The sequence below is a fragment of the Haliotis cracherodii genome, unplaced genomic scaffold (genome assembly GCF_022045235.1).
Source record: "Haliotis cracherodii isolate W230 unplaced genomic scaffold, xgHalCrac1.p SCAF_37, whole genome shotgun sequence".
In the NCBI taxonomy this organism is placed as follows: domain Eukaryota; kingdom Metazoa; phylum Mollusca; class Gastropoda; order Lepetellida; family Haliotidae; genus Haliotis; species Haliotis cracherodii.
The window spans coordinates 1,891,323-1,904,567 of record NW_027266294.1 but is presented as its reverse complement, the minus strand read 5'-3'; the positions used below and the strand labels follow the sequence as shown (position 1 = coordinate 1,904,567).

Below are 13,245 nucleotides of genomic sequence, written 5' to 3'. Positions count from 1 at the left end.
AGTGCCACCAACGACGTCGCGCTTGTCCCCTGTCATGGAGACATCGACATATACAGTCGGGCCAGTGACCTTCAGCAATAATCAAGTAATATCACAGCACGGACCACCCACTGTGTACCTATAGTACCCGTCTGGGTGATCTACCCGGCTCAAGTAATACCACAGCACGGACCACCTAATGTGTACCTATAGTACCCGTCTGGGTGATCTGCCCCGCTCAAGTAATACCACAGCACGGACCACCCACTGTGTACCTATAGTACCCGTCTGGGTGATCTGCCCGGCTCAAGTAATATCACAGCACGGACCACCCACTGTGTACCTATAGTACCCGTCTGGGTGATCTACCCGACTCAAGTAATACCACAGCACGGACCACCTACTGTGTACCTATAGTACCCGTCTGGGTGATATGCCCGGCTCAAGTAATACCACAGCACGGACCACCCACTGTGTACCTATAGTACCCGTCTGGGCGATTTACCCGGCTCATGTAATACCACAGCTCGGACCACCCACTGTGTACCTCTAGTACCCGTCTGGGCGATTTACCCGGCTCAAGTAATACCACAGCACGGACCACCCACTGTGTACCTATAGTACCCGTCTGGGTGATCTGCCCCGCTCATGTAATACCACAGCTCGGACCACCCACTGTGTACCTATAGTACCCGTCTGGGCGATTTACCCGGCTCAAGTAATACCACAGCACGGACCACCCACTGTGTACCTATAGTACCCGTCTGGGTGATCTACCCGGCTCATGAAATACCACAGCAGGGACCACCCACTGTGTACCTATAGTACCCGTCTGGGTGATCTACCCGGCTCAAGTAATACCACAGCACGGACCACCCACTGTGTACCTATAGTACCCGTCTGGGTGATCTACCCGGCTCATGTAATACCACAGCACGGACCACCCACTGTGTACCTATAGTACCAGTCTGGGTGATCTTCCCCGCTCAAGTAATACCACAGCACGGACCACCCACTGTGTACCTATAGTACCCGTCTGGGTGATCTACCCGGCTCATGTAATACCACAGCACGGACCACCCACTGTGTACCTATAGTACCCGTCTGGGTGATCTACCCGGCTCAAGTAATACCACAGCAGGGACCACCCACTGTGTACCTATAGTACCCGTCTGGGTGATCTTCCCCGCTCAAGTAATACCACAGCACGGACCACCCACTGTGTACCTATAGTACCCGTCTGGGTGATCTACCCGGCTCATGTAATACCACAGCACGGACCACCCACTGTGTACCTATAGTACCCGTCTGGGTGATCTACCCGGCTCATGTAATACCACAGCACGGACCACCCACTGTGTACCTATAGTACCAGTCTGGGTGATCTTCCCCACTCAAGTAATACCACAGCACGGACCACCCACTGTGTACCTATAGTACCCGTCTGGGTGATCTACCCGGCTCATGTAATACCACAGCACGGACCACCCACTGTGTACCTATAGTACCCGTCTGGGTGATCTGCCCGGCTCAAGTAATACCACAGCAGGGACCACCTACTGTGTACCTATAGTACCCGTCTGGGTGATCTGCCCGGCTCAAGCAATACCACAGCACGGACCACCCACTGTGTACCTATAGTACCCGTCTGGGTGATCTACCCGGCTCAAGTAATACCACAGCACGGACCACCCACTGTGTACCCATAGTACCCGTCTGGGCGATTTACCCGGCTCAAGTAATCACTCGGCTGACCCTGCGTCTCCACAGATCAAGAGTCTTCACTGCATCTATAAATAGACTGAGATGAATATGACGTCATGAAATCATTGTACTCCTACCAATGCCACTTACGTCCGGTTCAACATGCCCTCTTTTCCTCGTGGCTATTTGTAACATTAGAGTCGTATCAGGGAATTACCACATACAAGAGTCGGAGAGAAATGGACTTGACGTAAGAAAACTGATGTGACTTAATCACCCCGTGCGTCTTGCAAGCAGTACCGTAACACTAATAGCATGTGCGTCAGCTGATGGATGACAGAATCAAGCATTCAATGGATCATGTCACGTTAATGGTATATTCATCCGATGGTCACGTTTGTCCAATATACACACATATGGCCTTACTGGTGTATACATACGAAGATCACGTTAATATAACATTAATACGAGTGTCACGTTTATACAATACACATACGAGGTCACGTTAATGCAATATACATACGAGGTCATGTTAATGCAATATGCATACGAGGTCACGTTCATGAAATAAACATACGAGGTCACGTTAATGCAATACACATACGAGGTCACGTTAATGCAATACACATACGAGGTCATGTTAATGCAATATGCATACGAGGTCACGTTCATGAAATAAACATACGAGGTCACGTTAATGCAATACACATACGAGGTCACGTTAATGCAATACACATACGAGGTCACGTTAATGCAATATACATACGAGGTCATGTTAATGCAATATGCATACGAGGTCACGTTAATGCAATACACATACGAGGTCACGTTAATGCAATATGCATACGAGGTCATGTTAATGCAATATGCATACGAGGTCACGTTAATGCAATACACATACGAGGTCATGTTAATGCAATATACATACGAGGTCATGTTAATGCAATACACATACGAGGTCACGTTAATGCAATAGACATACGAGGTCATGTTATGAGATAACATCAATGCAACATACATACGATGGTCAAGTAGAAAAATTATCTCTGGTGCCGGAGTTGCGCAATTGTGTGAGTTTGGATTAACGCCGCTTTGAGGTGATGAAGGTCCTGTGTGAAAACCATGACAACGGTTATGGTACTGACAAACCTAGAATCATAACCAGGGCGAATCACGACTCAACACGGTCATAGGTTACTGGTATGCCAAAGGGACGCAACTCCCCACATCGTATTGCGGCGCTTACCACTACCGTCTGTTCATGACAGATAAATACACGGGACCGAGTGAGGTGGGATAAGTTTGTCTGTTTGTTTGTTTGTTGTTTAGCGCCGCACTCAGCAATATTCCAGCTATACCATGAGCATCGATCCACGCAATTGAGATACGATAACTTGCATCAACCAAGTCAGCGTGCGGGACAACCCGATCCCGTTAGTCGCCTCTCACGACACTCATAGTCACCTTTTATGGCAAGGGTGGTTGCTGAGATGGGATTAACGCCGCTATGGACAGTATTCCAGTTATATCACGGCGTGTCAGCTTAATGTGGGAGGAAAGCCCGACGTGATGCAGGTCTCAGACGTTTACCACTTCAGTGAAACCCATGAGCACGAGTATGGTGCTGAATCGGGGCGATCAGGGATTCGAACTTAATTACTAGTAAGGAAAGCGATCCCCCAAAAAAACATTTCTCGTTTTTCCCTTCTCCATCAGACAATTCAAGGTTGCACGTGAAACACAATACTAAAGCTAAGTCAGAATGCCAGTTTTCTCCGTTCTCGATTAGCAGTGTTAAACAGTGTTCGTGGGTGATCTACTCTAGTCACGTGGCCAGGCCTCTGTCTCCCCGCTTCATTGACAACGATATTCCACATTGATTACCATTGATCCCCCTGTGATTCCGATGCTTTAGTGTCAACTCTCAAAGCACTAAGATGGACAAACCTAAAAAAGAATACATGCGTTTCAGCATGTATTAATATGACTACATGAAGTCGAGCAACGTCACCACAAACCCGAAGACGGCGGGACAGGTGTTGACGTCACGTGACCGTGAGATAGCCGACACGTTGATGTCAGCAGAGAGTTCAAGTCCGGCGCACTTCCTGTTGTGAAGACAGGTGTATTTTTGTGTTACTATGTGACAGGCTTAGGGCTTGAGATCTGCAGGCTAGTTTCTTCGCCCGAAGTTTAAGACCGTGGGTGTTCCATGGTCGGTCGGAAGGGGGTCGGTCGGAAGGGGAGCGAGAGTTTGGGTTGAATAGGAGAGTTGCATAGTGTGCGTATTCAAATTGTGTGTTTACTTGAAAGTTATTATTTTGTATAGATGTGTGTGTGTGTGTGTGTGGGGGGGGGGGGGGGGGGGGGGAGGTGTGGGGGAAGGTGTGTAGTGTGACGGCTAAGGCTAGGTTTGGAAGTTTTTATATTACTTAAAACTTATTGAACACGAGGTACTCCTCGGCGTTGTTCGAGGAAAACTTAAAACCTGTTATCTTTGTAACATAGAAAAGACTATCCAGACACGGCCTGCAGCTGTCTGTTTACTGAAGTCTCACCTCAATGTTTCATATAAACGTAGGTCAAATATAACTCACGGGAACTATGAGCCACTCCGATTGGAGTTATGGGAGAGAGTGGTATATCTGTATCTGCAGTAAACTACGGTTATAACGAACTCAAAGGGACCACTAAATTTACTTCGTTATTACCGTAGTTTGTTATAATCATATGTTCAGCATATATACTGCAAATGGACGGGACCAAAAATGGTTCATGACATCCGTCAGTTCGTTATAAGCGTGTTCGTTATAAACGTACTTCCACTGCCTTTGTTAAAATATGGGAGTTACGTAAACGTGTCGCTTAGATCCCTTTGTGAAACCTCTGGTGTATAACACACCCATATAATCTAATCACAACAGTTCTGTCCTTATAATATATATCAGTGTGTCCACCTACTTGTAAAACGTTCATAAACATGGGAGTGTCAGATCTACACGAGAGGAATAATCTCGCCATTTCATATGTATACATAATCGGTATATATAAATATATAATTTCTATTTACATCGTTCTTGCTTGGTAAGCCAGGTCAAAATCTCGCACTGGCTGATCGCCAAATTCAGGGACTTAATATGCAAGTGCGGCATGTCATATTGAGAGGTCCCAGGGCCTATTGGACCTGTGCAGATCCGGGGTAGAGTAGGTCTTCAGCAACCCATGCTTGGCGTAAAGGGCGACTATGCTTGTCGTAAGAGGCGGCTAACAGGATCGGGTGGTCAGACTCGCTGACTTGGTTGAAGCATGTCATCGTATCCCAATTGCATGCATCGATGCTCATGATATCAATCACTGGATTGTCTGATCCAGACTCGGTTAATTACAGACTGCCGTCATATACTTGTAGCTGGAATATTGCTGAGTGCGGCGTTAAACAAAAATCAACCAATCAATCTACCAACCCCGGGCCGATTGCACCACGCAGTGTCAACTGTCGTGCAGGTCACAAGCAGTTAACTAGTCATAAAAGCATTTGGACTGCTGGTGCAATGATAGATTAATAGATAATGCACTTCGAGAGGAAACGGGTAGTTCTACAATGTAACCACGTGTGTCTAGACAAGGGGACTTAAGTTGTGTGTAAACGTGCACTCAATGACCCAGCCGCCAACAGGCGGGAACAATGCAGCATTCATCAGCGACACCCGTGCTTCGTGTGGCACGCAGGGTGGTTACAGTTTGTTTGTTTGTTTGTTTGTTGTTTAAATATTCCAGCTTTATGACGGCGGTCTGTAAATAATCGAGTCTTGACCAGACAATCCAGTGATTGACATCATGAGCATCGATCCACGCATTTCAGATGAGATGACATACATCAACCAAGTCAGTGACCCTGACCACCCGATCCCGTTAGTCGCCTCTTACGGCAAGTATAGTCGCCCTTTACGGCAAGTATAGTCGCCTTTCACGGCAAGTATAGTCACCTTTCACGGCAAGTATAGTCGCCTCTCTTGTGGACCTGTTTAACAAACAGCAGTTGTTGGTGCATTACGTAGATACATAGCGAGTGAGTGAGTATGGTTTAAGGTCGTTTTTACAATGTTCCATCAATATCACGGCGGGGGACACCAGTAATGAGCTCCACACAAAGCACCATGCCGGAATCGAACCCGGGTCTTGGGCGTGCCGAGCGAACGCTTTTACCACTAGGCTACCCGACCGCCCGAGATACTCAGAGAGTAGCTGTGAACAGTTATGTTCAGAAACAAGTGTCACCATGACGTGTGAACCTGATCGAGTTGGAATGTGCCTGGTAATGCAGGTGGGAGACAGATACCACTTTGAGGAAACCCACGAGCTGTGACACCGAGACTGATAATCCAAGGGTCATAATCTCAGCAAGTAGCAGCGGATCCTCCGCACAACAGGACCCATCGCGGCGCACCGGGTTGCCGCAACATCGCCTCGCGGAGTTGATATGGAGATGTATAAAACTGCAGTTTAAGACCCTCATTAATATTTAAGGTTCCTAAGAATAAAATTAACTCCCCATAAACACGCGACACTATCGGTAAAAATTATCTGAATCAGCTTCAAATTCTTCGCTCACCTCAAGGAGCTGATATGCCGTATAGCTGAGCGTGGTTTGGGCAGCAAGCCAAGGAAACAAACGCTCGAGTGACAAAGTTTAACAACGTCGCCGAACACTGTGACCTGTATGTGTAGGTAAATAATTCAATACCTCAAATCACCTGTTTTGTTGTTCACGCTGCCGCTCCGCGTTCCATGCAGATATATTAGTCTACATGTATATTGTGAACATGCATCTCATGCAAGGTTTGAATAACTGTTGATAGAGCCTCACACTACATCTGCAAAAAATGCTATTGCATTACATTTGCCTTGAGTCTAAAATAAGAATACAGATTTCAGCATGGACATGTTTCAATGTAACGGCACGTCTACCTATTACGTTTGAATACAACATTTACTTTCTAAAGAAGAGAGTTGGTTTGCACCACGTGACCTATACGCCGTTCCTGATACCGGGTTCGGGACCCCCCGCCCCTTTTTAAATTACACATTTAACCGTCAGTGAATATTCTACCCCATAAAATACATACATCGCAGCTCGCTGACCCCCTAAATTACTTATACCCCCCCCCCCCCCAACCCTGTTGAAAACGAGGTTAGTTAGCCAAGTGGTTGAAGTGTTCGTTCGTCACTACGATAACCCGGGTTCGCGACGTTGTAACAGTTTGAAGCTCATGTAATATTAACGTTGTGTTATTGCTCACTCACTCACTCACTGTTTGTTTGTTGTTGGGTTTTTTTTTTGTTAAACGCCACACACAGCAATATCCCAGCTATATGACGGCGGTCTGTAAATCGATCGAGTCTGGACCAGACAATCCATTGAGTGACATCGTAAGCATCGATCCACGCAACTGGGATACGATGACACGTATCAACCATGTCAGCGAGCCTGTCCATCCGATCCCGTTAGTCGCCGCTTACGACAAGCATAGTCGCCCACTCACGAACGAACGAACGAACGACCGTCCGACCGACCGTTAGTCATCAGAATCTGAGGTGGGAGATCACAATGACTCGTCAGTCGACGGGTGAGATCGAATGACGCCATAAACTCCCTTCATCAACAATTCCCCCTCGTCGACATACCGCGTGCCACAATGGCGTCTTTCGCCAGGGATGTTGCCGTCCTTGACGTCCGGTGCTCTAAAAGCAACATAAAACTTTCGAAATGATAAACTACACGTGTGGTACACTGGATGTCATGGCAGACAGAAGACATACGACATAACGACGACATCTGGGTTCGGTGTGGTCGTATTTTATTAAAACTTGCTAACGAAACCATAAAACTGTGACAGTTGTCGCATCTCATTTCCCGTCAACGATGAGTCCCGTGTAGACCAAGGTCACATTCCAATGACCCCAGGATCAGACACCCGGCAGAATACAAACATACACCGCTAACTAGGTCAGAACAGACCATTGACTATGATCTAAGATTCGAACTTTCGATCAGTGGATCCTATCACGGCTAAGAGGCATAACTCTGTATAGATCACGAGCTAAATATAGGTTGGTGTCACCAAAATCGGATACCGTTATATCAACCATTGTTTAGATTTCGCCCATCAAAGGCACCATACGTGTAGGTAATCAGGGTAAACTGACATAAACAATCATTATTATACTCACGGCGGCACGTCCAGATTGCACACCCAGATTATATGGCTACACGTTGCCTCAAGGTCACCCCCGGGGCGTCCGTTCAGGCAAACAAATTACTGGCAAGTTAAAGTCTCGATTAAGTCTCGATTTGATCACCGATATTTGTAGAAATGGTTCCAGCATGAACAGGGTGAACGATAGAGTTACAAGGTTCAAGCAGTCGCGTGACTTACAAGAGATTTCAAAATAGGTTATTAAGACGCCAACATGAAAATATGTATCTTCAATTCCATGCACGAGAATACCTGAAGAGTCAAAACTTTTTCGCAATGTCCACACTGAACAAGTACGTGATAAGCGTCATAAATCTTCCTGACAAGAGGTTCTGCCAGAATGCATAGCGTGTAAGGTGATTAAGGTAATTAACGAGTCCAAGTTTCAGTGAGTGAGTGAGTTGGGTTTAACGCCGCTCTTAACATTGTTTAAGTTATATCACGGCGTGTCAGCTTAATGTGGGAGGAAAGCCCGAAGTGATGCAGGTCTTAGACGTTTACCATTTTGGTAAAACCCACGAGCACGGGTATGGTGCTGAAACATAATCGGAACAGAACCCGCAATCATAGGTTTCTGACGTGCGCAAGAGACGCAACTCTGCACAGCGCCATGTTACAGTCACACCACAGCGCATCAACTTTATATGACGGGAAAGACACAACTGAAGCAAACCTTAGACATGTACCACTTTAGTGAAACCCACAATCATGGTGCAGACAAACCAAGGACAGAATCAGAGATAAAGTAGGATTCGAAAACGCGATCCTATAAATATAAGATCCTGGCACTCCAAGGGGATGTAACTCTAAACTGTGAATGGTGGTGAAAGACGAGTGGGTCCTACGTGTTTATGTAGGTAGAAACAAGTGCGCGGTGGAGTATATTAGTGAGTGAATGTTGTTTTACGCCGCTTTTAAGCAATATCCCGGCAGTGTCGCGACGGGGGGCACCAGATATGGCCTCCACTCACTGTAGCCATGATGGCGCAGAGTGTATGAAAGGAAACGGTCTAGCATCGCTCAGCTGATGTATTTGTTTAACATCCATCCCCACACAAGCACTATTTACCCACAGGATGACTACCAGAAAATGCGCGGCTGCATCTACAGGTCGAGCACAAATACGTTTACACTGAAAGACATAATATGGCGGCTATGATTTTATACATTTATACAAACTATTTCACAAAATCAGTAATTGTTTATGTGTGAGTGAATCAATATTTTTGTCAGCAGCAAGCATTTTTTGTCAGCTTTACTACGGCGGCAGTGGACGAACGAGTCTTGGTCGAGTAAACCAGTGGATGATAGCATGAGCAACATATACCAACATGTATCTGGATTGTAAGTCGTGATACGATATACATTCATTTTAAGGCCGTGATACGGAACATCTTCATTGTAAGGCCGTGATACGATATATCTTCATTTTAAGGCCGTGATACGATAATATATTATTTTGTAAGGCCGTGATACAATATGTCTTCATTTTAAGGCCGTGATACGATATATATTCATTGTAAGGCCGTGATACGATATATATTGATTGTAAGGCCGTGATACGATGTTTCTTCATTGTAAGGCCGTGATACGATATATATTCATTGTAAGGCCTTGATACGATGTATCTTCATTGTTAGGCCTTGATACGATAAATCTTCATTATAAGGCCGTGATATGATACAGGAAATAGGACAGGTCGACACACGGCACGTTCAGGAAACATATCCACCATCAAAGGATGTGAACAGTAGTCAACAGTGGCAACAATAAGTAGACTGAGCACTTTGATAAACATTGTCTTGAGACAATGTCACATACGAGCAGAAAATAGTCTCACAATAAATGTTACTACAATTTACCCTTACACATACTTTAACATCGATACATGACCTGCCGATACGATACTCACAGAGTATCACATGACTATCACAGAAGCAAATATTGGCACTTATCGAACGCCACCATTGCCACAGCCCATTCCACGTGAAGGTGAGCGTGCATCTTGTTCACAATACATCGCTCCAAAGACGGCTCTCCTACAACGCTTAGCCTCGCATCAAACCATAAATCTAACTCCCCCTGTGCAATAAGAGAGCTGCCAATGGTCTCAGCTTACATTAGTCAGTATACAGTTACTCAGACAGATTGCAAGTGCAAAGAGGGTGCCATACAATTATCCGTTTGAGGAAGTTAAAATCCTGAATATTGCAACAGGCAGATAAATACCTTTGCGGGAAATGACTATTCATCAGGAAATAGCCATTGCTATTTCAATAGACAGCTACACAACACATGCAACAACACCGTATTGATATGATTCACCGGCAATCAGGCCGACACTACTGTGTGAATGTGGGAAGGTCGCTATCTTTGTTGACACATTCACAAATCATTCATGTTTAACACGATATATATAATCATGACTAATATAAGTCCTGCCTGGTTACAAGGAAATGGTTACTGAATTGAAACTGAATACATGTGCCGACTTAGGCAGTGTAGATGCCTAAACGTATTTCAAATATTACAAGTAGTATCACATTCGACTTGTTTATTTACAGATATAATTACATGGCGATTGCGGTGTGATAAGTTACACGCCGTGCAACCGATGTCGATATTATTTGATTAGTAAAGAGCAGTGTGTCAAGACGGAAGTAAAGTCTAGGATTGTTCCTCTACGTCCCAGTCGGCAATACATCAACCGCATCACAGGGGTCGTAATCCAACCGGTGGTTGATAGTATGAGCACCTATCCCATCATCCGAGCAAGATGAAAACACAGGTCACACACACAGCTCGGGAACCACGCCCGTCGTCCAGGGGGATGGGGGTGTGGAGCTAGGGGTGTGTGGGTGGGGCTTGGGGGTCGGAGGGGGGGGGGGGGCAGTTATTGTAAGTCACTGTGTCTTGTAAGTCACATTCACTGTAGGACCTGCAACTGAACGGCATGGGACGTCACCGTCTTTGTATCCACATCGGTCTGCGTGTCATGGAGTCAGAAAAGTGGTCAACATTGTGAGCATCCATTCACAAGGCCATTCACAAGGCCATTGACAGCAGCTACAATGTATGTGTCCGTGCACTTCCACGTAACAACCGTGCAACTTCCATGAAACGACCGTGCAACTTCCATGATACGACCGTGCAACTTCCATGAAACGACCGTCCAACTTCCATTAACGACCGTGCAATTTCCTTTAACGACCGTGCAATTTCCATTAACGACCGTGCAACTTCCATGAAATGACCGTGCAACCTTCTTGTAATCACCGTGCAACTAGCCCTGATATGAGCAGTGGGTATTAAAATATTTGGTGACATATCTGAGATGTGACATATGTGTTTCGTTCAGAAGGAGCACAAGATATAAATCCTGATTGCTTACCTCTGTATCCATTATAAGTTGGTGCTATCCCCATCGTCTTCTGGTGTGTCCCCACAGGGTAGCTCACAGACGCTTCCCTCCCCCTCCTCCACAAGTCCCAACCCCTCCCGCGGGTCCTGATCCTGGTCGTGAAACCCAGACTCCGCACTTTCTTCATCCGAGTCCGTGTTTCCGTGACATAATTTAATTTCCTCATTCTGACGAAGTTCGTCGATGTCGTTGCCGATCTCGACGTCAATGATGCGGTCCGTGAGGCACTCGGGGTTGAGTGTATGGAGGGAGGCTGTGTCGGAGTTGAGTGTCAACGCCGCCACCATCTCACTGGCACTCTCCAGGTTGTCGTTTTCGTCGCACTCCCCTAAGTCCTCACACACACAAAACTCCTCGTGTTCACACTCCTCGAAGTCCTCCGTTATAGCGCCAAGTTTGGGAGCGGTGTTTGACTTACTCACGGGGGGTTTGAAGTTTGTAGCTGTGCTTAACATCTGTTTCCTCAAAGGGAGAACAGATCCCGCTTTGGGCAGGGAATTGGTTCTTTGCAACACAAGTCGGGAGTTCTGTTTCCGAACTTTGTCTCTCTGGAACTCTTTAAGGGCGAAGGAGAGTTTTTCGTGTAGCTGGAGTGCCATGGACTTAGCCTTTAGTTCATTTTTACACAGCACAGCGTGACAACGAAGCTCCATTTTCATCTTCTTACCCTCGTGTCTGTACACCCAGACGAACACCCTCGGGTACTGAGGATGGGCGATGCAGTACGAGATCCTGTGTGCTCGGTACTCCGTGAGTCCTTGCTCTTTCGTGTACGCCTTGAGTCCGGAGCCTGTGACGACGAGCTTCATCTCGAGGCCGGGGTGGGAACTCCGCATGTAGTTGTTCCATATTATTGACACTGGCTTGTCCACACAACCGTCGCCTTTCATCATGGCCGTTTGAACGTTCCCCAGATACCGTACCTTGTAAGTCGGGTCCGACTCGCTGATCGTCAAACTCTTCCTCCAACCGAATATACTCATCATGAGCGGGTCTGATCGTCCGTATACTTGATAAGTGACACAATCTCACTCTCACTCTCACAACATCTCGCTCAGGTATGTCCGGCTTGTCGCTGATCAATGAACCGCTGACAATGTCGTCAGTCCAACTTGTAGCTACCTCGCGTTACTCCCAGGTCGCTGGCTGTCCCACTGATCTCAGTCCCAATGGAGGGATATGTATCTTGATGACTTCTCACCTGTCTGTCAAACATTTATGTGCCCGCACCGTCAACTGTCTCTCTCCTTATGGCCGTCATTTTACCTCGCTAAGTGCCAGCTACCTGTGTGTGTGCTAAATATAACCGCCTTACATAGGATGTTTATTCACAATGTCACGTGGATCTTCCACGAGCTATGATTGGCTGGCGCTTGCTACTCGCTTGACTGACGGAAGTTCAGCCTCTGTGTGTGATCTTCACTGTAAAGTGTATAAGAGATTATTTAGAAGAATGTTTCGCCATAACGAAAGTCGATTGCGACCTTTCCGCAAGTACTGGCCGTTGTTGTTGAGTTTCTCCACACTAATTGTGGCGCTGTTGTTTCGCCTCGGGTGAAAACGTGGACAATCGGCCTGACCGTCTACACAGACTGAGGGGGTGAGTGGCGCAGAGGCGCCGCGGCCGTGTGTCCCTGCGGGATCAAGGTGGGGGGGGGGGGGGGGGGGGTTGATAGCGTTGTTCAGAGCAATGGGTTGTCAAGCTTTCACACACAGATTACACGCGCTGCTGACCCAATGCTACTACCCGTGAACTAATACAGCTTACGAAGATTTTGTCTCATATATGTATTCAGAATTAGACAGAGTTGCTTTCCCGACTGAAAAAAAATAATCTATTTACAAATCTAAATCGGTTCGTTAACCTCACTGGTGTGTGGTTAG

The 13,245-nt window shown here is 46.5% G+C and overlaps 1 protein-coding gene across 1 annotated transcript in view; it reads right to left on the bottom strand.

Annotated features, from left to right (window-relative positions):
* Positions 1 to 12,655, bottom strand: part of LOC139477924 (protein FAM43A-like) — a 45,242-nt gene extending 32,587 nt beyond the window's left edge. Inside the window, exon 1 of the mRNA XM_071260374.1 lies at positions 11,332 to 12,655. Coding sequence (XP_071116475.1) covers positions 11,343 to 12,347 — 1,005 coding nt within the window. The 5' untranslated portion in view covers positions 12,348 to 12,655 and the 3' untranslated portion in view covers positions 11,332 to 11,342. The remainder of the gene's footprint in view (positions 1 to 11,331) is intronic.
* Between the last annotated feature and the right edge of the window lie 590 nt (positions 12,656 to 13,245).